General features: G+C 47.0%; 1 protein-coding gene across 2 annotated transcripts; it reads right to left on the bottom strand.

Annotated features, from left to right (window-relative positions):
• Window positions 1–21,500, bottom strand: LOC120836561. Of its 2 annotated transcripts, none has more exons than XM_040205530.2 (4): window positions 21,290–21,500; window positions 15,422–15,553; window positions 14,103–14,284; window positions 1–381 (listed from the first exon to the last, which is right to left on the bottom strand). In XM_040205530.2, exons 1-4 carry the CDS (start codon window positions 21,410–21,412, stop codon window positions 132–134), a joined length of 687 nt encoding a protein of 228 aa, XP_040061464.1. In that variant the 5' UTR covers window positions 21,413–21,500; the 3' UTR covers window positions 1–131. The 2 variants fall into 2 exon arrangements, with proteins under 2 accessions (XP_040061464.1, XP_040061465.1); XM_040205531.2 differs by having other exon boundaries at window positions 15,443–15,553.
• Window positions 21,501–25,553: the final 4,053 nt, after the last annotated feature.

Below are 25,553 nucleotides of genomic sequence, written 5' to 3'. Positions count from 1 at the left end.
AAGCGATATGGCCCGAGGACGCCGTGTCTAAAGTTCAGAAAATGGCATTTCCTATTGCTGTGCACTACGCAGCAAGATGGCGGCGTCCACGAGATAATCGAGGAATGGGTTGCCGACGCTCTAAGCGCAGCTTATTTGGAGCCCGACGTCTGTAGCTTAGGCCGACGATGACGGTGGCAGTAGCACTCGGCGCACAGGAAGGCTCCGGAGAAGCCTATGCCCAGCAGCCAGAAGAAAAAGACCCCCTGGAGCGTGTCCAGCTGGGAGGAGGACCGGGCCCTGTCCTGTCCCTGGGCCGACTCCGCCCTGCAGGGGTCTTCGTCGCTCTTGGCATCTCGGTAGTACTTCTGGATGAAGCCACGCTCCAGCAGCAGCTCGATCCTGGGGATAGCAGCACGGAATGATACTCTGAAAGAAATGCTGCCCTAACCCTACCTAAAGGCTCGGGATACATAGAATGATTTGGACTTGTGCTAAACTTGGCAAGCAATAGGGAGCTTCCGTAGACCGTTTCCTCCCTCCGCTCTTCACCACGAAGACATCGCTACTGCGCCTGCGCGCCGCTGGGCTTGTCCGCAGAGTTCCCAACCTCGTGGGGGGATCGCGGCAGCTAGGTTGCGGGGAGTGTTGCGGGTTGGTACTAACAATTTGCAAAGGCTCCCAAATGTCTTACATGCTAAAGTTAGCGGAATGACTCCTCGCTAACCGTATCGGAACTTGAGTTCGTTCAATTTCAGCGGGACGTGAGTGCGCTAAATTTGGCAGGCGTTTCGAGGTCGTTTGTGGTATCACAGATAAGACTTGGTTCGACGATCCCAAACCTCCATGTTGAAAGATACCCAAATACACTCGTTTGAACCATATCACGTAATTCCATCCCACATAAAAAGAGCCACAACAGCGTTATGACATATTTAATGCAGTTTTGTCAATAAAAACATAAAGGCCAATTTGATATATGGCCTTGATCGCCTACCAATAATTTGCCTGACAGATTGCACACAAACGAAATTGTTTTCTTGCACTTGTATTTAACTAATTTCCAGTTATAGACATTTCATCAAAAGGGCATGACACACAGTAGCCTACAATATTTTTTGTATATTTTAGGTGAATCAAACGTGAATAAAATATTAGAGACTCTCTTGAGCCACCTGAAATTGTTATGTCCACGGATAAAGCTACAAATGTTTTAGATTTACCTTCATATGAGTGTTACAAATTATATTATGGGATATTGGTCGTATGCCTTTTTTTTAGAAGAACATATTATGTGTAAAGGTGTGCGAAAATTCGAGTTTTCAGTTCGAATAAAATAGTGATTGACCGAATAATTCGATTCGACTTTCGGATTTCTAGCATTCGAGTTTGGGAATAATACGACGCGTCAAATATCATTACTGCTGGACAAACCTGAATTTATTCAAAAACACTCTCCATATTGCGACGTAGCCCAAGCAGGCTTTTTCTGGGTCTGATGCCCTTGTTTCGTCGGAACAAACTGCTTCGAAGAATCGGCTAACCATCTCGCTATATATCTCGTCTCTGCGCGTGGCCATCGGAGTCAACTGGTTCAATGATTTTCTGCAGGAGTTCGTTCTGAACGCCTTTAAGGGAGATGCACCCTCGATTTATTTGTAGCCTTTTTTTCCTAGATGACACAGCATGTTTCCGGAACAAACGACTTGCATGCTCGCAGATGTGCGTGCAGGTCGGGCGCTTGCATGGGTTCGGGCCATGGGCTGTTCACCGACGATCTAGGCGAGCTCTATTTTGTCATGGTCTGCGACATTTTTTGCGACCGCTCTGCTCCGGCCTTTTCAAACGCTCGGCTGCCCAGCAGAAAAATCAAGCCAGTTTGTTAGATCTTCGCATGCGGCGCTTAGAACCAAACCAGAAACAGAAACAGAATCGTCACGAAGCAGGCTGTAAAGTGTGAGCCCACGGCGTGAGGCTTGCATTGTCCTCATCAGCAGACTAGGTGAACCGATCTCTGTTGATGCAGATTTTTTATTTGCTCTTCCGGTCTTTGCGCTCTTTGGCCGGAACATAGCTCAGAATGTAAGATTTACTGCGAATCTGTATTTGCGAATCTATATTTGTCTTCTGAGGATACTTTCCGGGCCGGCGGGCCATTCATGACGTCAAAAATATAAATATTTTTGACGTCATGAATGAGAAAAGCTTTCTGAACTTCACTTACGGGCACGAACAATTGTTCTACACCTTTCGCACTTTCACCAGATTAACCTTCAAATACCGATCAAGTTCTTCCTTTGCCAAACCTGTGTGCGTTGCGTCGAGAGGCGGGGAGCACATTTCGCGCCGCTTCTGAGTTCCGTAGACCGACGATAATGGTGATGATGATTCGCGGCAATTTCTATTGTTTGAGTTAGAGTGCCTTCATACACACGCGCTTTTGCTTGAGTGGTGACATCTCAGCCATTTTTCCGCTCAATTGTTTTTCATGCCTTTTGAAGTGCGCGCAATCCGGTGTCACTCAGCTCGAGCGCGTAGCTTTGGCTAATGCATAGACGCCATTTTACCGCCCAAGTCATGCACCGAGTGCGCGAGAGCGTCACGCGCTGGCACATTCAGTGCAACAATGGATGTCTTCACCCTGAGACAGACAGACATGCAGGCACCCTAGTTTGAGTTGGTTGCGAGCGCCACCAAGCGTCCCGCAGCAGCAGCCAGGGCGCGAATACTCTTAGAGGCCTTGATTGATCATACTTTATCATCAAATACTCTATCAAATACTTTACTAGTGAAGTATTTGATTTTGTTCACCCGGAGTCCGCCACAACCGACAGGGGCCAACGGCGGGCGCGGGGCACGATTAACATATAGTCAAAGAAATGGCTCTGATTTCCGACTGGCTCCGAAGTTGGAACCACATTCCAAAGATTTAAACGTATTTCGTGAACAGCCTATTTGCTGATATACATATGGGTTGCACTGATGCCACGTCGGATACTTTTGACCACCATGTAAGAGGGGGAGAGGGAAGCTGCTTTTGTAAGAATTTTGAGGGACGGGTTAATCTTCTGAGAGGAGAGTAGCGACGTCTGTACAAATCCGAGAGGCACAAAAGAGGATCCTGGTAAGAGGGCAGCGCCTTCTTCCCGTTTTCTCTGGTGGTCATCGGAGCGCTCTTTAAGTGACGTCACGTGCAACCCATGTATTGTGCGTTGGTATGTGCGCTCGTGTTTTCAGCGCTTGCAAGTGCGTCATTTGTGTAGATAAAGTCGTTCACGCAACTGACGCTTTGACACCATGCATTGACTTTGGCAGCGTTCATCGCGTGTGTGTCGCATGGAATTTGGTTTGCGACGAATACGCAGCGGCGTGTTGTATTTGTAACAGATTTCTGCAGCGCGAATTTTGGTGCTAATTGTTTGCCCCACTATACGTTCAGCATTTAGTTTTGAGGCTTTATTGAGTAGCGTCAGATTATGCATGTGTCACGATCTGAGGGAGAAAAAAGTTTCTGACTGTGGAGGCATTTTTAGCGCTTTTACGTGTGCTTAGCTCGGTTTCGGAATCTACGAATACCTGGGTGCTGAGCTGTGAAGATCGCATGTTGCATGCTGAGCAATGCGATCTTCAATTTTGGAACACAACCTTTGTGGCTATAGTTGTTCCATAGCCTCCTCTATACTGACAAAGCCTGGCAGATCGCCACGTGACGCGGCCGCCGAAAGTGAAAAGGTAGAGCGGCAAGCAACAGGCAAGAGGAGAGTCATGTAACGGGCGGCCCGCTGAGGCGAGACGTCGAAACGCACTTCTCCCGAGCGATGGAATGTCCGCTCGTGCTCCTCGCGTTCCTCGCGCTTCTTTTCTCGTCGGGTTTGTAAACCATGTTTCGCGTCCTCGCCGCTGCAAAAGCTGTGCGCTGACGTCCAGGATCACCTAGAAATGCTCAGTGCTACCAGATCCTCGCGCTCCCAATCTGCGACCGGGCACTCTATGGATCCGTCGTCGAACTGCCATGCTTTGTGAGCATAGACGAGGCTATGGCGGAGCTCAACGCTTGGCGACTGCACGGGCGCCTGTATAGCGTTGGCTTCATAACCAGGGAAAGTCGTGCTGCATTTGTGCCAAGAAAATGGTTCACGGTACGCACCGTAGCTTGGCCCCGGGCGCGGGCGAGATCGGTTTTGCCGGGTATACCTGCAGGATTTTCTCGGTGATTCAGTGAAACATTAGAGAGTTTTAGAATAGGGGGCCCCAACGCTTTGGGGAACCCAACGCTTTGGGGCACCCAACGCAACGACACCTCACGCAGCGTGCTTATAGAATAGGGTTTGTGACGACGCAACGCGGCACGCTCGCCTTTTCCGCATGCAGCGCCATTGTGGAGAGCGAACGAACTTCTTAACAGTGAAAATTTATTAAAACGCAAAACATTTGCGCTGAAACGACACTTTATTGTGGCTTGCGGTTCAAATAATAGGGAGGGTAACACCAGTTGGAACGGCACAGCAAGACTCGCCTGCCGACCGTCTCTGAATCAGAACATTTACTTCTCTGGTCACAAGAGAGTGCACGCCCTCAAATACCAGGCTACCATGTGCGCCAATGGAATTATCTGCGAACTCGACGGGACCATTCCCCGGTCACAAACACGACGCTGGTAGGTGTAGCTTGCTTTTAGCCCATTCTGTAGCTGAAGCAGCACGACAGTTATAGAGAGTTTTATAATCGGGGGTCCCAAAGCTTTGGGGCCCCAAAGAAATAGGGGCTCAGCACTGCGCATGCGTAGAACCCAAACTCCGTTTGGGGTTTCGGGTTGGCTCGCGCCCCCAACGTGAAATTTGAGAAATAACGTGGGGCCCCCAATTGCTTGGGGCCGGGTTGTATATCGGCAAACATGGCGGCGCCCTTTTCGCTCGCTTCGGTGCAAATTCGTCATGGTCGCTGCAGTATTAGCCAATTTCGTTGCAAATGAATAGTGCAACCGGCTTTCGCTTTGCTTAATCTCGCTCAAGTCACAAAGAATGAGCGGTGGGCTCGCCCCATTTTAAAGATCGTACCTGATTCTGGCAGTTCCTAAGCCTAAACATACGCCGTAACTGTTGACATGGTGACGTATTGCTACTCCGCGGCTAAAGGCTTGTTCACACAGACCCGTTTCTTTCTTTTTCTTTTTTTTTACGTTAAGTTACGAAAAGTAACCGGGAAATCTGTGCTTCGTATTAAACTGTGCCAGCAGCAGGTCGACCCGGTCGCGGATGGCCCGCGAGGGGAAATTTCTTCCGATTGCTTCGGGGACCCTTTCGGCCATTCAAGTCCATCTCCTGGAATCCTGGAATGAGTTAGTGGCATGCACTTCGCGTAGCACATAAATGTCATCGTCGATCGAGAAGCGAACGCGCCCGGGAGCCTTCTCTTCCTCCATTTTCTTTTGGCCTTGGATCGGCCTCGACTCGTTCGGCCATCCCATTTCGGGTATAGCCGAAACAATCCAATCCGTAGCGCTCTAATTTGGCGCTTGTTCTCGTAGTAACATAGAGAGTTGAGCTAGCTTGTACATAGAAGACATACCTAAAACAGCGCACAGGCACAGGAGGAAGATAACAAAACACAGGAAGGGGCGCTGACTCCCAACTTATGTATTGTGAAAGAAAGAGAAAGAGGAAGCTTCAGATATGAAGCCCACGTTGTTGTTTTTCTTTCTTCTTCTTTCTCATCTTTGTTTTCTTCGTGACCTTATACTGTCAGTTTTCTCCTTTTCTACTGCAACTTAGTAATTTATATGTTTTTATTCTTTCTTCTTTATACCTTGTTTGTGCGCGTGGGCTTCATGTCTGAAGCTTCCTCTTTCTCTTTCTTTCACAATACATAAGTTGGGAGTCAGCGCTCTTTCCTGTGTTCTATTTTCTTCCTCCTTTGCTTGCGCGCTGTTTTAGGTATGGCTCGTTCTCGATATTTTTGGGTGTGCGCTTTGATCATATGCAGCCGAAGATTTTGGCCTTCAACTATGCCAAGACTGAGACGAACGCGAGCGCGCATACTCTGCGGGCAGCTGCACTATCTAGATCTGAGCTGGAGCGACTTTGAAGCCTTGAAATACTTGTTTTCAAGATGCAGGTATCGTGCCACGAGAGAAATCTACTCAGAGGCACGGAGTAGCAGTACGTTGCCATGTCAACGGTTACCGCGTATGTTTAGGCTTAGAAGCGGCCAGAATCGGGGACGATATTTAAAATGGGGCGAGCCCACCGCTCATTCTTTTTGATTTGAGCCAGATAAAGCAAAGCGAAAGCCGGTAGCACTATTCACTGGCATTTAAATAGGCTAATACTGCAGCGACCATGACGAATTTGCTCCGAAGCGAGCAGAAAGGGCGCCGCCATGTTTGCCGACGCAACCCGACCCCAAGCGCCAACCCAGAGCCCCAAACAGATTTTGGGTTCTGCACATGCGCAGTGGTGAGCCCCTATTTCTTTGGGGCCCCCAAGCTTTGGGGGCCCCTATTCTAAAACTCTCTATTTACTCCCGATCTTAGCGCCTAGAAAATGGGCCCGAATAAATCCGGCTAAAATAATCAAAGCCCGTGCATTCGAATTTTGATGTCATCACAACGAGATCGAGTGCAGACACAAACTCGGACACGAGCGCAGCGTCAACGTTCGGCTGGAAGTCGTGTCCGGTCACCGCCTCGGGCTCGGGCCCAATAGACCTTTTTCAAAAGTCCCCGTCTGTCCGCCAGTGCTTGCTCACGCACTCTGAGCATGTATTGGACACGAGGCCTCCGTGAGCGTTCGGCGTGAACTCGGCTCAGCTCGTATTGGAAAACGAGCACTGCGTCAGCGATCGACGAAGACTCGGATCCAATCACGTGCTTCGTGTCCAAGCAATGGTGACTGCCAATGTTGCTTGATAGACTTTTGAAAAGGGTCTACTATTTCCCCTAATGATGTACTGCAGGAAAGGCTACAAGCGCGAGCTCCTTGCTCCAGGGCACGTCTCGGTGGCTCAAGCTCTCGTGCATTGAAGGGACACTGACAGGCTATTTATGCTCGCCGAGGTTTTTAGTTGTACGTGACATATGGCAGCCCAACCACCCAGAACAGAATTTGCGGCTCGAAATTCGGTTTCTTTCCGCCCGAAAACCGCCGATCGAGAATTGGCCGGTTTCAGTTGCGCTCACTCTCTTCTTCGTGGACACGCGCCGTTTTCTATGGTTTAGACAGAACCACCAAAGAAAATGAAAGTAGTGGGTCATCGAAGACACGCACACAATACTAGAAATAGACAAGAAATATGATACCCATTTTTCGTGGCTACTAAAAAGCCGTAAATACGTTGATTGAAAAAAAAAAAAAGTTTCGCAGCCACGTGACTTCCGCCAACTCTCTCCTCTCTATATCTTCTTCCTCCCCAGTTCAGATTCAGTGTCGAGCAGTTGCGTTTTTTTTTTACTTTATAAAAAAAAATATACGTGGCACTGTAGCAAAATATTGATTGGATATTCTTCTGACACTATGATGAATCACCTGGCAAAAAAATAAAACTAAACTTTTGGGGGGTGTCAGTGTCCCTTTAAGGGCAGCTGCCAAGGCTATGAGCTCGCCCCTCTAGCCTTCACTGCGGCAGAAAATAAGGTGAAACGGGATATGGTGAGTTGGCGCCATTCGACTGTGATGACGTACCGTTGAAGAAGACGAAGTTGTTCACCTGCTCGTCTGAGACGATGGGGCGATGCAAGTATGACGCAGTTCCATCCCCACCCCATGCCCCTTTCGATCTGAACGAGCATTGTATCCGCGTGCGGTCGTGTATCGCTACTGCGTGGTGCACGTTAAAGACCCCAGTCAAGCGGCTCGACTGCACCGGCTAAATTGCTAATTTCGTGCTGCCCTTTGATTCCAAGTGTCGCACGAGGCACGGGCTCGTCCATTGGCGATTTCATGCCGCTTGCGAGACAAACCCATCAAGGGGCTTTGCCAGTGGCGTACCAACTTGTTTTTGAGTGGGGGGGCAAACTCGACCCTCTTCCCCCTCCCCCCCCCCCTTAATCGAAAATTCGGCGCAACTTTTGTCGAACTTTTCTAAAGATGTGGCAATGATTCGGCAAAATTACAACGTTACCAGACTTAACATTGATATTTTGTTTTTTCTCACGAAAAAAATTTTGCTTCTTCTTCTTAAAATAAATACAACTTGTAGTGCCTATTGAAACAGTTATTAAGTAAGGTGATATTCTACAAGATAATTGTATCGATGTCGCTTTTGTGTGTTTACTGGCAATTTTAGTGTTTGCTTGCAGAAAGTGGCGTGACAACGAGGTTGGGTAGTAGCCGGAGCAGTCACGAATCACACTACGAGAGTTTTGATTTTGAGGCTTCATCAGCGCACGCCTGCAAGTGTGTTTACATTGTTAAAATAAAGACAATCACTGCGTTCTTACTTTCTCTTGGAGTCACCGTTTCGTGCGCGAAAACGGATGCAACGGTTGTTTAGCCTTCACGAGAAGAGATAACAATACTGTAAATATGCATGTTTTTCGATTTGAGTCACTTGACGTCAGCTTTGCACGAAAGTGCGCGTTCCATATTCGCAACGTGCCGTTTTTAACCTTTAAAATTCCGGTTTCTGGTGTTAGGACACACACGGACGTTTAGGAAGATGGGGAGAGTTAGGAATGTCGGATGTGCAACGTCGAGCATGATAGTTCTGTGTTTAACGAATACTTTTCATCAGTGTTTACTAACGAGTGCTTGGACTTCGTCCCCACTCTCCCTGAAGAGCTTTACGAGCGCATGCATCCTATTAACGTTAACTTCGCTGGTATTAAAACATTGATTGATAAACTAAAACTTACTTCGTCCGCTGGAACCGATAACATCAACCCTAAAATTCAAAAGAAACACCCGTGTTATTTCTAGTGAGTATTTGAAACTCATCTTCATTCAGTCCTCATCTCAAAGCTGCCTTCCATCTGACCAAAAGGTGGGAAGGGTAATTCCCAGTCTTTAAACAGGGCAGCCGCTCTTCCGCATCTAATTATCGCCCTAATTCATTGACTTCAATTTCTTGCAAACTACTTGAGCATATCCTCTACTCCAATATCATGAGGCACCTATCATCCCATTTCTTTTCTTTAAACAGCAGCACGGTTTTCAAAAGGTACTTTCCTGCGAAACGCAACTCTGCGACTTCATCCATGACTTGCACACTAACCTTAAATGTCACGTCCAAACTGACGCAGCTTTTTTTTTTTTTTTTTTTCCAAAGCGTTCGGCCGTGTCCTCCATCAACGTCTTCTTTCTAAGCTATCATCTTTTTGCCTCGACCAATAACCGTTTGCATGGATTCGTGACTTTCTTTTTTCCCGTGTACAGGTCACGTCCATGATGATCATGAATCTTCCTTAATAAATGTATCTCCTGGTGTTCCCCTGGGGTTCGTACTTGGGCCCTTACTCTTTTTAATATTTATTAATGACATTCCCATTGGGATTTCTTCAAAAAAACGCTTTTTCGCCGACGACTGCGTCATCCATAACAAAGTAACTTGTGTGCAAAATAATAACCAGCTTCAGGAAGATCTAGATAAAATTAACAATTGGTGCAAAGAGTGGATTATGTCACCAAACAAGTATAAACGCAAACTAATCCACTTCACCAAGAAAAAAACCACTCTGTCATTTAATTACTTCTTGGACTCCGATCTGATTGAGACCGCTACTGTGTATAAATACCTTGGTGTAAGACTAACATCTGACCTTCCCTGGAATAACCACATTGAAGTCATTACCGCCAATTCATCTGGAACTCTTGGACTAAGCAGACGTAACTTAAAAAATCGCTCCACCCTTTGTCCCTAAGCTAACCTTTAACACGTACGTCAGACCAAAAATAGAATATGCTTCAACCATCTGGAATACCCATCGACTGTACTTCATCAATACGCTGTAGAGGCAGTTCAGAACAGAGCTGCTCACTTCATTTCATCCACTTATGACTTTTCTTTCAGTGTCTCGGCGCTAAAAACTGAACTAACCATGTCCTCTTTGCAGCTTCGCAGGAAAGTCTCTCAGCTGTGCCTTATTCACAAAATCTACTACCACATTCCCGACCTCAAAACCACTTTGTTATTACCCCTCGACCGAACATCTTCTCGCCTCAACAACGTCTGCACCATCAAACACACTTCTGGCTCTACGAACGCTTTCAATTGGTCATTCCTTTCTCAAGCCATCAGCCACTGGAACAGTCCCCCATCCTCCATTGTCACCATCTTGGACCCGGCTGATTTCTCCTCTGCAGTAAAACTACACCTTTCTTGGCCCATGTGATGGTGTGCGGGGCTAGGCAGATCAGTGAAAACACTTACGCAGAGCGCTTGCCAGGCCAGACTTGTACGTAGTTCAACTACTTTACTCAAGTTACTGTAGTTTAACTACTTTTCTGGGTAGTTTAGTAACTTTTAATTACATTTCTATTCTAGTAATCAGTAGTTTACTTTAACTACTTTTCCGAGTGACTTCCACTCAAATTACAAATTACTTTCTAATTTTAGTGGTTGTTTTGCCTATCAACAGAGAACAGAGGTCGGAAGGTCAGCTGATATTTGCAGAGGGGGAAGCATGCGGAGTAGAAAAGGGGGGGATGGGAAGGAAGAAAGTGATTTAGATAGTCCAAAAAACCCCAAAATTTTAACGAGCCCCCCCACTGCAACAACACTGCTACGAGGCGCGGGGAGCGAACAGACACGACGCAAGAGAGGTCGAGTAACTGTGGGATTAGCTCCGAATAGTGGCGTTTCTTTGTATTCCGAAGCTCAAGGAGACTTGACGCATTTGAAAAAAGGGCTTGTCCCCGCTTCTCTCCAATGTAGGAATTCTTGCCCACTACAGGAGGTGCACACACTGCTCCTTTTACGGTGCAGGCGATAGAACCCCTAACAACGACGCTCACGCCGGATGGGCTGCTCGTGTATCACTCGAAGCGCGTTAACCCACCCCCGCGCCTGCGTTCACGCCGCTTCGCGGTGACGGTGTGCGGCTGCTAATTACAAATCTATTAACCCACCTAGCCCCCCCACCCCCCGTACACGCCGCTTTGCGGCGTCCGGTCGGCAACCCAAGCCCCGCTGCCCCCCATGCACTTCCGTAAATAGAGTCGATACGATTTAGTTTAGCGATGTTTCGTCAACAACATTCGTTTTTTTAGTGTTAATGGTAAAAAAGAAATGTAAATATCGCCAAATGCCTCGACAAAACAAAATGTTCGAGAAAAAAAAAATAAAAAGAAGTAAGCCGGCCCACACCATAAATAGAACCCGGGTCTGACACGTATGAGGCAGACATCTCACCACTAAGTTACGCTACCTCTTCGGAAACTCGCATTGCATCCGCCGCCTATGTTGACGGCGGCAGCGCCTATCTCCAAGCAAGCAAGCAAAACTTTATTTTGTGTAAGGGCCTACGTCCTGGTCTGGACGGCCCGTCCGGCCCATGTCTCGCGGATGGATTCCGTAAGGTTACCGTGTAGCCTTGTTCGTGGAGCAAGGCTTTACGAACCAGCCAATCCGGCGTGCGTGAGCACCGTTGCTAGGGTTTGTATCGCCTGCGCGTTAAAAATATGCCCGCGCGGGTCGGGGGGCAGTGCCCTTGGTATTCCTTGGGCGCTGCCCAGTGGCGGCCGTTTCAGGGGGGGCAAAACGCATGCCTTGCCCCCCCACTCTGAGAACTGGGGGGGGGGGCAAGTGCCCCCCTTGCCCCCCCGGTTGGTACGCCCATGGGCTTTGCTCAGTTGGTAGAGCGCTCCACTGGAAACGGAGAGGGCCCTGGTTCGCTACCAGGACTAGGCGGATTTTTTTCAGTCGCGCACCAGTCACGCAGCTGTGTTTGTAGATTTGTGTTTGTCCTTCGTCCCTCTCCAGGGATTAATATTGTCATCATTGTATAGCCGTCGCCACGCCAATAGACATATATACACCAACACAGTGTTTCCAAACAAGCCCGCTTTGCCCACACCAGGTGTGGGCAAAGCGCAGAAACCACATTCGGGAGGTGTGAGGCGTCTGCGCAGGCGCACTACCGACAGCAGCGCCACCGCAGTGGACTTACGTCCTAAGCATTGCCTGTGGCGAGCAAAATCTCATCATTTTCGGTCGCGTTTCGGTTGTGCGTCATGACGCTTCCTCCCATTGGTCGCGGGCACCAAGGTGGCAAAATGTCATTGGGGAATAGACATTTTCGAAAAATAACAAAATAAGATTAAAAAGACAAAAAAAAAACATTCTTATCTTTTTGATAAGAAAATACAGGGTGTCACAAAAGAAAATTTACACGGTCTTTTTTACTGCAAAAATAAACTAGGCATCGCCGAACGCTCATTCTCCGCCCAAAGGAAGAGCTAGAGGTCACAGCCAGATGCCAAGGTTTCAGCCTGATCCGATAACTTAATCAAAAGTTATAAGTGATTTTCTGAAAATTTCAATGGGAAAATGGAGCCCATTTTTGCCCGTTTTCGGTTTCTGGTGCCATAGAGCCCCATGTGTTTGAAAACTCTGTCGGCAACCATTTTCCCATTGAAATTTTCAAAAGATCGCTTATAACTTTTGATTAAGTTATCGGATCGGGCTGAAACTTTGCCATCCGGTTGTGACCTCTAGCTCTATCTTTCGGCGGAGAATGAGCGTTCGATGATGCCTAGTTAATTTTTGCAGTAAAAAAGACCGTGTAAATTTTCTTTTGTGACACCCTGTACTGAAAGCGCGAGCTGCACTATTCTGTTGTTAATATGAAACATTTTTTTTTAGTTCTTTCATACGCTCTCCTTCCGCGCCTAGACAGATGCTGACACACGCTTGTACACAACCTTGACTTGTGCATAATCAAACACCGCAGCGCCACTTTAGGCTCAATACATGCATTGCATGGTCGCGTCTTAAAGGTCTGCCCGCGCCCCCAGGCTGAGAGCAAGAGGCCCATAGAAGACATTCGTTTACCATTGTTGTTTTGCCTCACCTCTATATTATTACAATTTGCAGGTTGAAATGTTTTATTGTTCTTTCGTGGCCCATACGGGATACGTCTATTAGGTGCCTGGAGACGAGAGTAAAGCGCCGTTCACACACTTGCAACCGAGTAGGACCGACAGTGACGAGACCGGTTTCTAAGCCTCTTGTGACCGCGTAGGACCGGATGCGTTGCTGCGGAGCAGGCCCTACGCCGTCGCAAGAGGGTTAAAAACTGGTCTTGTCTCTCTCGGCCCAACTCGGTTGCAAGTGTGTGAACGGCGTTTAAAGGGCCACTGAAAAGAAAAGAATCGTTTCTTTTAACGGTCTGGTTAGAACACACGTCTCAAAAAATTAATTTTGGGCGAAAAAAAAAATAGTCTAATAATGGCGGCGCGAGACGTGATTCAGTCGGTAGTCACCTCCTTTCCACTTGTTTTCTCTCTGGGCATTTCGGGCGCGTGGAGGAGAGAAGCTGTGGCCATCACGTTGAGGTGGAGAGAGTGCATGACAATTCCGTGACGTCATGGACTTTTCGCGCCAAATTCAGACGCAACTAAAATAAATCTCGCGCCATCAATATTACTCTCAAAACTTTTTTTTCCTCGTAAAATTAATTTCTCGACACGCGTATCCCATCCAGACTGTTCAAAAAAAGGTTTGTTTCTTTTCAGTGGCCTTTTAAAGGAAATAAGGGCACAGCAGTGTATCACTACTGCGTGGGCACGTTAAAGTCCCCAGGTTAGCAGTCCTACTGCGCTGGCGAAATTGCTGATCTAAAGTGTACACCAGTGTCGCCCCATCCTGGCAGACCGACCTTACGCTGTATAAATCACTAAACGTTCAATTTAACTTTTGGGGGGGACGAAGCATGCGCAAAGCGCACGATCACGTGATGAATGGCCCGACGAGCACGTAGTTTTAACCTGAGCTTAGCGGGGAGTAATTCCGACGATCGCCCTCTGCGTTCGGCCATCTTTGTCAAGTGTGCTAGCTGCTAGGACGCCGCATTCTGAACACATGTATCGTCTTGAGCGAAATAGCTCGCGCCCCGCGTTTAGCCCTGTAACTCGGCGTTTTTTTTTTTTTCGCCTGGGTGACGAGAGCAGTGGAAAGGCGTCACGCACTGTTCCCCGACGCCATTGCGGAACCAGGGGTCGATGTCCTTGCGCATGAACATGGCCATGGGGATCTGGGAGATGGGGTTGGGCGCGTAGTAGAACTCGGCGTCCAGGGCTCCAAGCTGCTCGCAGCGGGCCTTCACACTCGCTGTCACCGGCGTCTGCATCATGATGATCACCGCCTTGCCCTGCCCCAGACATGGCACAATACTTCTAAGAAGTCATTCAATTAGTACATTACTAATTGCTGTTGCAGAAAGTAGCGAAAATGTAAGCAAGTTACATTACAAACGACCGCAACCTAAAAGTAATGATGTTATCGCGAATTTTGAAAAGCAGTGAAATTACTTTTGCATTTTCAATTCCCCCAGGCAGTAATGTATGTGCATTTAATTTTCATTATATATAAAGTCACTCGGATGTTTCTGTTTTCACCGCAGTAGCCACATGCGCCTCAACCTAAGCGGGCAGTCTGTCGTATTCCACGTACGAGGCTTTGCATTGGGATTAACCTCGTTTAGTTTGGCTTTCTCTCTTTGACGAAACAAGCCGAGTAGTCTTCTTTTCTTAAAGCTCGCCAACTCTTATTTAAGAAAAAGAAATTTCGGAAGTAATTATTTATTTGTTTACAAAATTACCGCCTGAAGGTAATTGTATTGCTAAATCACCAGCATAGGTAACTAGTTTAATAAATTACTCATTTCCCCCAAATTTGATTACAAGAATGTCATTAATGCTGCCCTCCACGCACACGCCGCGGCGACGGGTAGCATGAACGCCAGGGTTATAAGCTTACAACTCATGAACACGGTCACTAGGGTGCGGGGGTAGCGACCATCCCCTGCTGAAGAACGGTTCACAGGTTTATAGTGACAACAAATTGCTCAAAGTGCAAGTGAACTGGTGTAGATTGATCAGGGTAATAAACCTTTAGACTGAGGTGGAACAAAAAGAGTTAGAAAAAAAATAAGAGAGACAGAGAGAGAGAGAGAAGTGCTGCCTGTCCTTTTTTGTCTTATTGTATTTCTGTTGCACTCCAGTCGCAGGGTTTACCACCATGCTAATTACTAGTAGAACATTCCTGGGAAGGGCAGATCAACCTTCTCTGCCTCCTGTCTTCCCCACTCAGCCGAACGCTTCCGACAACACAGAATAGCCTCAATAGTGGACTATTTGCGGGTCGCGGAGGAGTAGCGACTGGACTATGAGAGGAACTTCTATAACAGCTGTCTCTCACGTTGGGGGCACCCCGAGTACAGTCAAACACTGCGTACAGCGTAAGCGCAAACTAATGCGGGAAAATACTGGCATATAAAGAGACTCACACATAAAGATGAGAATGTCACCTGAAGTATTCGCTTGAGTGTCGTGACGCTGAACATGTCTTTGTCCGGCAAGTCCCCCCTGCGACGGTGAATCCTCTTGTAGACCCTCTGGAACGTCTCTGATTTTGACGTCTGTGGTTGAACGAAACAGGCGAAATACGCGATACATAATAAACACAGAAAGTATTTTATGACGCCCTATAAGAACCCGATGCGCCCGTAACATTGGCTTTTTAAATATAGGTTGTTTTTGAGGCTCGCTCCAAAAGGGGTATTCACACGAGGGAGAAATCCCTTCCTTTGCTCTTCGGGATCGGTATTATGTGGCAACAACGTCACGCTTGTGCGCGGAGACGCGATGACGTACAAATGCTTGTCTGGCAACTTGACAGATTTTTCTCAGCGAGAAGCCGGCGGAGGCATCGCCTAACTTGTTGTGGCTGTTGCGCATGTCATCCGAGGCACCCGAAGGAGTCTTCAACATGCCGTCCTCAAGCATCTCCTCGAACAACGGGTTTTTGATTCGACATCCTTCATGTTCCATCGACCCATTCAAGAAGCATCTTTCTTTTAACAGGAAGCAGTTCGTCCTCCTCTGCATTGAAGAGCGCTGCTGCCCTAATCGCGTAGAGCCTTATCATGTACGCCTCCATTTTTCTACTCTCGTCTGCGCGAATCGTTGTCGAGAGTGCGACCGCTAATTACGTCTGATAACACTGACATGCCTCTCGCCCCCCCCCCCCCCCCCCCCCCCCCCCCCGGTTCGTGTCAACGTTACTAAAACACTCAGCTTGGGAAACTCGCTCTTGAAACCTGGGCCGCTGGCGTCCACCGAAACCGAGCTAAATACGATAACAGCGCCACCCTTCAGCGACGAGTTGAAACATGAAAGTTGCTTTATATGGCTACTGCAAGAACGCCGTGCGCGATGGCGCCCCCGGCCGTTCCGTGACTCGACGGAACCAGTAAGTGCAGCCGTGCAGTTCACGGAGTGGCCGATGCGGAAGAAATGGCAGCGTTGTGGTCGCCATTAACTCGGTACTGGGATAAGGATCGTCGCAACTTTTTTAGAGCAGGCCCTATGGCAGTTTCCCGACTGAGCAATTCTAGTAACGCTGGTTCATGTGAATCACGACATACTGTAATCGAGACCTGCCCACTAGAAGAGTGTGCCAGCGTGCACTTTGTAGTACAGACTGCGGCCGCAGCGTTTCGACACGCTATGACTTCGCGGCGCTGCACAAAGGTACTTTTATTTCATTAGCTATCCGCACATCAATCGTAGGCGCGCAAGGCGAGGCGGCGTTATCTGGTTCTAACCTTCTCTCCTCGCGGGCCTCGCGGTATCTCGTCAGTGAGTGACAGGTTCGTCACTAGAGGATCTGGCTGACAGCAAAGGTGCTATTTATGGGATATCCGAGAGCGCTCCTTATTTTGACGATGACACACAAGCAGTCAAAGCTAAAAAACGCCATTGCACTTCGGTGCCTGAGAAACGCGCTCTTTGGATCCAAACATACACGAGAGCGATGCGTCCTGCTGCAGTGTGCTGCTGCAACCTGCTGGCGCCACGCTACAGCAGGTGTTCCCGAAAAACCCTCATCAGATATCACCAGACGCGCACCCTGCGGACTGTTCGCCTAGAAAGGCAGGCTGTAAACATAGTTTGGGTCACAGAAAAGCCTCTGCTGAGCGCCCCCAACGGCAAACTGAGGCACTTGATCGGCGACAGTGTCTCCAGTGGATAGCCATTTTGTGGGCAGGTCAGGATTACACTAGGTAGTGGTGTGAATGCTCGAGCCCGGGATAAAGTCCCGCTGGTTCTCCCAATCACTGGTGTCACAAGCATCCCTCCCCGAAAAGCGTCATTCTTGTAAATATCCCTAAAACAGGCTGCACAAATCTGCCCCTGCACGTAGCAATGTAAAAGTTTCATCAAAGGTGTGCTTTAGAAATGTATTTTAGTTTGTGAAATTTGAAGTTGTAGCTCACTTCCCGTGAGATAATGAGACAAACTAAAGTTATTGGATCTGGGAAAGTAGTGCCATTGCCTTTTCACCTACTAGCCGGACACAAACGAGTACCAACATACAGGCGACAAGACCTCTGAAGGGGATTGGCTCATCGCTGTCGGTTGTCGTGGTGCTCGACATTTTGGACCCTTTCAGGGGTTCAAAGCCTCTACTGAGGGTCGTTTAAGCCAGTTGCACCAAGATCGCTATGGAGCAGCATCGTACTGAAAGCGTTCCTCGTCCAATATGAGCGTCTTTGGCACTCTGCATGCACTAAACTTATCATTCATGCTTATTTACCCAGATCTCTTAATATTATGTTGCTCTTATTGCATGTTTTAAGACAGTAAAATTATTTTTCAATGCCTCCACGCAGTGACGTTGCGTGTGATGGCGGTACAAAGATGTACACTCGGCCGTAAAAAAGATTGACACAAGTGATTCGTGGCCGGTGTGGTCAAACCGCCACACACGGCGCTATATTTCGCTATAACACGGGGAACGAGAATGGCCGGAACGTTCCCACTTTTGAATCGCAGGGGTGCTTCGAGGGAGATATATGTATCGTTTGTAGCAAATTCTTTTTTTTTTTTTTTTTTACGTGCGGCCTGTTTTTGAGGGTGACGAGTCACGCGTGAGACGACGCTTCTTTTCGTTGTAATAAGCAAAGTCTTCGCAGTGATATTTATTTTATTTGCTGTTTCAAATTTGTGCGTGGAAGACGGGAGTATTTTCCTTATAAAAACGCGAATCTTTCAAATCGCGACACAATCAATAAGAGAAAGTATAGAAAGCTGTAAAAAAGAGTCTGAACTTGATCACAGTTCAGAATAATTAGGCGCTTAAGTTGTTCGATCTGGCGATTATTTTTATTTATTACATTAAGTCAAACCGTTTTTGTTTTACGTGACCTCTGACGTAATATAATAACAAATTAATGGTTTTGATTAAGTATAGCTGTCTAGATATTCGTAAAAACGTTACCTGATGTTTTCTTAGAACAGATTGTTCGTTTATGCTGAGATCAACATGCCCTATTCTATAGCGTTGAAAGAGCAGCGCAAGATTTTATAATTGTTAATCGTTATTAAATTTAGGAATAATTTATTCCTAAATTTGTGCAATATTGAGCCCTCGTAAATAAAGTCGTTTACAATACATTCTCCTGTAATAAATATTTTCATAACTTTGGCTTGAATGTGGGTTAATTTGGGTTAATATGGTCAAACAGTTATAATATTCTTGGCATCGCAGACAGTGTTACTCTCATCTGCCAGCCTTGGCAGTTCAGCATCAAGAAAAAGTAAATGACCGTAGGCACTGATAAAAAAAGGATAGCGCTGTTCTCACCGAGCGAGCAAAAACAGAACAAATGTGCGCAGTCACGCTGTGTTGTTTATAAAGCGCGCTTTGGGAACGGCTCCGGTGTGTCGGCGTCCCCCGTGCATCCAAGAGTGGACTAATTCGGCAATCGCGACTCCAGCGTGCTTACGCTATCGAAGCGCCCCGTGTCGCCTTATCGCCGGCCAGCCCATCGCTGCCTTGTGTCAATCTTTTTTACGGCCGACTGTACGGCATCACACGTTCAGATTGGCCGAGGAACGCTTTCAGCACGATGATGCTTCATTGCGATCTTGGTGCGACTGTCTCTAACGACCCTTTCGAAGCTTCGAAGCTTTAAAGGGTCCAAAATGGCGATCACCATGGCAACCGACAGCAAAGCGGCAAATGCCTCTCAAAGGGAATCAGATATCCCTCCGCCACCTCCGCATCCAATAGCGTTCCACCGCTTCCGTGACGTCGCGGCCAACGCGCGAGGAAGGGCTTGCTTTTCTGTACATATTTGCTTTATCTTTCGACTTTGACTTAGCATTGTGGAAGGTACGAGAGGGAGATTAGAGTTCTCCCCCACCGACGGAAACAAATACGACTTTCGGAGATTAGCTTCCCCCCCGATGGATACAAAGGCTGCTTTCAGGGGCTCGGTTCCCTCTCCGATAAATACAAAGGTCGCTTTCTTAAAAAGTGGGATCGGAGACAAGTTTGAATCCATTGAAGCGGAACAAGGAGTGTTTCCAGTGAACTCTTCTTTCGACTGCGGAGAGATTTGAAACGGGCGCATCACGCTTGTGGGAGGAGCTTCTCCTACCTTCTTGACTTGTAACCGACTATAGAGAGGCTTTGTCGTTTGTATGTGTGCATTTGTTTGTGTCCGGCTAGCAGGTGGGAAGGCATGCAATGGCGCTGCTTTCCCAGATCCATTGACTTTGAGATAAACGAGCCTGCCACGGTCAACGGCTGATGACGATGTAGGTGATCGAGCTGGCGAGTGTTGTGCTTGTGAAGCTGTCTTGTGATAGGCCGGGCGAGCAGACGACGCACCCAGTCGAAACTAGACGACACCGTCGTCTGCTTGCTGGCACCACAAGCTGAACCCCCGCTAACTCGGTCATATGCGTCGTCGTCCACCGTGAACTGTGCTAAGTTGGTTGGTCGAATCTTTCACAGAAATGCAGCTACGCCTTCAATTTACACGAGCTAGGATTCAAGACTAAAATACACCTTTGAATAAAATGTAAGATCTTGATGTGCAGGCGCCGATTGTAGGGTCGGTCTTACAGCGACCCTGAGCATTGAAAATACCCTACAGTTCAAACGCGTTAAAGTTACTAACCGACACACGTGATCAAAACTGCACGGCACAAATTGAAATATAACGCTTTGCATTGCAGTTCGGCTTCTGTTGTAAGAGTGATATGAAATCTTCATTTTAACCTTAAAAACGCTTAATAAAAACGAAAAAACAAAACAAAACAAACCCGGACCTTACAGAGAGTTTTGCTCTCACGTCACGTCAGCCTTGATACAGAACTGCAAAGCCTCGTATTGTGTGAGCTCAACGTCCACGTCATATTTCCGAATATAGCCAGAAAACTAAAATCATAGTTGCCCATTATTTTCTAACTGTAATAGTTCGGAAATGTTAGTGTGCTTTTTTTGATGTCGCCTAAGAAAAGCGAGTGCAGTGCTCATCAAACTTATACCCAATATGTGAACTGTGGGTTGTCTTCTCATTGTGGAAGCCAAAGAACTCCTCCATGACGTGGTGTTTAATAGAGCAGCCCAAGCTGGGGAGGCCGCTTGTAATAGTTCGGAAATGTTAGTGTGCTTTTTTTGATGTCGCCTAAGAAAAGCGAGTGCAGTGCTCACCAAACTTATACCCAATATGTGAACTGTGGGTTGTCTTCTCATTGTGGAAGCCAAAGAACTCCTCCATGACGTGGTGTTTAATAGAGCAGCCCAAGCTGGGGAGGCCGCTCGCTGAAGGACGAAAACCGGGAATAAGGCAGCAATTTTTCTGGCGGGAAATGTGCGCTTTTCGGCACCCCTTCCCACTGCAATGCAAAGGCGACCGCCTCAAATGCGTTGCCCGCAGTCTCTACTTCGTTTCATCTACGGAGCGCAGGCGACGCTGCGAGTCGATGGTACTAATCTAACAGTGTCAAAATCGCAACGTCGTGGCGTTGATATCCTAGGTGCGTGTTATACATTGGGCAAACCAATCATTAAACCAATCAAGTGCAATAAACGCGCAGTGACTTTCACTTTTTATAAGTAAGCCCGCTATGTGTGTTGGGATCTTTGACTGCTCTCCGCATTCTGCAATGGGGTGGCTTCCTCTGCTCGGGCTCTGTCATTGGATGCTAGGTCAGCGCTTCGGTTGCAACAGGATAGTTCTCACACGAGGTAAGATTGGCGTGTTTTATATAAATTTAGATTGCACTCCACCTCTATCTTTTCGAGTTGGGGCATTTCTGGGGAGAGGGGCTTCTGAACTGGCGAGCCAGCCACCCACCCTGAAGAGCCAATAGAAGCCGGAGCTCTGGAGCACGATCGGAGTGATGGAATCGTCTCGGGCCACGTCCTCGATGCCCCGGATGCTGGAGAGATCGGTTCGCACCACCAGGGCGGCCTTCATCTCTCCCAGGTAGGACGTGCGCAGCACGATGATGCCCAGCAGCCAGAGGGCCACCAGGATTCTCTGAACCGTCGACGTCGGGAGGAACTCGGAGCCTTCGGGAGGGCGGGGGGACGGCGTCGGTCGTCCGGCGAGGCGCGACATACGTGACCGGGAGTTCATTGTTAGCGTGTGGCGGAAGCGCTTTTGCAGCCATTTTAACGGGTCTTTGTTACAGACCGTTTTATCGTGGGTAGCGCCATTTCGAGAGAGAAGAGGGAAAAAGGCTGCCGGCGCTTTCCTTCTTGCTGGTGCGTTAGAAAGAGTGAAGGTCCCGGATGAGAGGCTTCGCCGGTGTTGGGTGTATGCATTGCCCGAACTACGTTCGCGCTTTCTTATCGTTTTAAACTCCCACAACTTAAATACAACAACGGCCTTTGATGGTAATAGTCCCCCGGTCATCGGGACACCATTGCTGGGTTATAGGATGGACAAACCACAAAAAGCGTCGGACACTCTCTGAGGATTTATGTAGCTTGCGCGGAATCCGCCAAGTGTTGCTGCAATATATTTAAAAGGAAGCTACGGAGGTTCTTGCAACAAATGAGCTAGAAGTGAATTCTAGTGTATTTTTACCCCGTGAACCCGAATACCCCAACCATTTGCTGCGCAAGTATTGTTAAACGCGAGAAAACGCAAAAGACAGTCGCTGTACGTGACGTCATTGACGGATCTTTTGGCTGCCCAAGGCTAGGGTGGCGGGGCTTCAGCCCTATTTTGAAATTGCTCTTATGGCTCTGCGGCGCGTCGCATTGAAACATAATTGTGATATCTGTTATTTTAACGGCAATTGAAGTGTTTTTTCTCAAACGCAGAAGTGCCCCATCTTTTTCCACATGACGCCGATCTTCGGCGGCAGTGGGTATCGTCCGTAAACCAAAAACTCTTTTCCCCAACGCCATCCTCTCGACTGTGCTCGAAACATTTTGTGAATGGAGGGCACCGAACGCTGTATCGCCGATGAACATGGAGTTCGCTCGCAAGGTGCGTGCAAGTTTTCTTGTGATAATTGCTGTTTCACCTTGTAAAACTTTGTAAAACTGAATTTATCTTAGTATTGATATACTGACGTGGTGGCAGTGACTCAAGTTTATCAACTACAACACTTAGTTGAAGGCTCACTTCCGCCACCGGGTGTGGCTGGAAATTGTCGAAAAGTTAGTTATATCGTTTATCCTGAATTTCGATCTCCTGCGCGATGCAAAAGAGCCGTAACCTATGTTGACCGTCACAACGCAATTAGATTCTTCTTATTTTCAAAATTAGTACGTAATGTAGCTGGAAAGAAGCCTTCAATTTCTGTCGCTGAAAGTTGAAACATGCTCATGCATCGATTTGCAATCGTTGAATCATTGATCGACTCGCTCTGGCAATAGGCCCATCTCGACTTTGCTGTTTTCAGTTCTCGACAAAAGACAAACTCGTCGACACGGGATCCTCAAATAAAACGTTTTTGAACACCTTCAAGCCGGAGTGAGCTGCGTTCGATCGTTTCCTGCAATATTCTTATTGCGGGCGTTTTTCTTCACATTATATTTCATTTTTGTGGACAACACGAAGTTCCAAAAACACTATTGGTGTACGACATCTAAAACGACAAAAAACATGAAGGAAATTCAATCGCTCTCAAATGATACAATATTTTGAGTATACTCACCTCCGATTTCTATCGGTGGCCCGTTCAGTGCCGCATTTCTGGCGTCGCCGCACTGAGGGGTGCCAAATGTGGGGAAACACAACGTTCCCAATGAACTGAAAAATGCCACTGCGGCACTCAAGAACACAAGGCGAGCCCTAAGTAAGATACCCCGCACTTCGGAGCACTTACCTAGCACACCCAACGCAGGATCGGCTCCCAAAAGAACACTTTCGCCAACGTTTCTAACCACTCAGCATGCCCATGCACGGAACCGAATGCTCGTTAGATGGCGCTACAGTATTCAAAATGGCGCTACTCACGATAAAACGGCCTACCGTTTTATCGTGGAACGATCGAAGGCAGTTCACTCCGGCTTGAGGGTGTCCATAAACGTTTTATTCGAGGATCCCGTGTCGACGAGTGTGTCTTCTGTCGAAAACTGAAAAAGCAAAGTCGAGATAGGCCTATTGCCAGAGCGTATATGTAGAGAGTTTGGTCAATGGGAGGCGCGGGCAGAGCCAGGGTGTGCACCAGACTCGGAAAGAGGGCTTGACATGCTCTCTTGACCAACCAGAAGCCGAAAAGAATCCCCTAGCGGTGGTAGCGAGAAACAGCTCTGATCAAAGGTCTATGTTCGTAAATGGTTCTAATAAGCGCGTAAGTGTGAAGTGTAGTAACTCTTCGTGGTTGAAAATAGTGTGCACGTGTTGTTTTGATCATGGTCATGCAGAAAGATGTAAGAAACGAATGCGCCGCTCAACTCTGTTTTGCTCGGACAGTGTGTGACCGCTCGTACGGCAGATTCCCGGCCCTCGGCGGTTGGCGTACGGATTATGTCGCTCGTTCCGCTAGTCGCACTCTTCCACCATCATTTTGGATGAACGTGATTGAAACGTCACGTGTACCATATTTTCAGTCATCGAGAGTTACTCTAATGCAGTTATCAGGTTTGTTTCTCGCGACCACCGCCAGGGTATTATTTCCGGCTTCTGGTTGGTCACATTCGAATTTTGCAAGACGCCCTGTAACACGCCCAGCCCGCTTTTGGCCAATGACGCCTCCTCATTTGTCTCCTGGGTGATTTCAGATAAGATCGACCAAAGGGTGGCTGGTCGACATTTTTAAATCGACTGATGTTTTTATATGACATTGTCTAGTGTCTGGTATAAACGAATCCACACTTAGTTTTGACCAGAAAAAAAATTTGGAGACAAGAAAAATCGTAAGGCAGGGAGAGGTGGACAGTTGCAATAACGCGCACTGATGGAGGGGGCAAGTTTGAAAGTGAATAATTAAAACAATAAAATTAGGAGAATTTTAAAACTTTTTACAAACAAACTATGGGTACAACTTGCTTGTAATATAAAGTAATAATATTTATTAAAAATTTATTTAGTTCTCTAAAAATTGCCAAACATGCCTGCTCGAACGACAAATGGCAAACTTTGAAAATCTGTATCTCATGAAATAATTTAATCATTATTACATAACTTGCAGACATTATTTTACTAATATATGGCTATTATTGAAAAAAATAAATAAGGTATCTGAGTGACACAATAGTTACAATATATTTAGGCAAACATGGGAAAAAAATCAAACAAAGAAAAATTCCAATGCGAATAAAAAAAAAAACCACCTTCGATTTTTTTTAAATTTGGGTACCCTGTTATACTCTATTTCGGCATTCATTTCTATTAAAAACATGTTGCATCATTGCACTGTGAAAGAAGAAACAACTCCCCAAAGTAGGGTCCTTTTTCAAAGCCTACACTTAGCAGTGTCCTATACAAGAAGTGACTCTGAGTTCCAGTTTCATGAAACTTGCACAAATCTTTTATATACATTTATTCAGATGAGGTCATTGATAAAAAGAGCGATCGGTCACACAGTAAAAGGGAGGAGAAACTATATACAGCATTCTACATAAGCGTACAAAGTGGTATCATATTAGAGACTAATGATTTGAGAAAAGATGATGCAGTGTGAAGTTGTACCTTCCGGTATATTTTACATCTAGAGTAAAATAAATAACTTAACTTCCACACACAAAAACAAAGATATAATAGTAAGATATTTAGGTTGGCTGTGTATTTACGATTACAAACAATTTCAGGTGACGGATGCCATAGTGCCTAACTGGAGCAGCTTCGATGCTCTCGGTGTATGAATGAATCGTGGCAAGCCGATATATTTTATCCTGCTCGAGGATAACATTTTGGGATTTTTTTTTTATAGTGATCAGATAAAACTTATTAGTAACCACCAACAAAAACAGTAGGTTAAATACCCCGTGAAGAAAAATGTGATAAATAAGATGTCCCTGCATTCAAAATGAGCAGTCCTTGGGAAATCAAATTCGGCACTTTACGCTAAGGTTTTCCTCGCTGTACCCATTTAATAAAGTTGCTTCCAAGCAGATCCGACTGTCCGTGCTACATATACGTCACAGGTCCCTTCTGT

The sequence above is a fragment of the Ixodes scapularis genome, unplaced genomic scaffold (assembly GCF_016920785.2).
Source record: "Ixodes scapularis isolate PalLabHiFi unplaced genomic scaffold, ASM1692078v2 PGA_scaffold11__112_contigs__length_91849675, whole genome shotgun sequence".
NCBI lineage: Eukaryota > Metazoa > Arthropoda > Arachnida > Ixodida > Ixodidae > Ixodes > Ixodes scapularis.
This window is presented reverse-complemented; position numbering and strand designations above follow the sequence as displayed.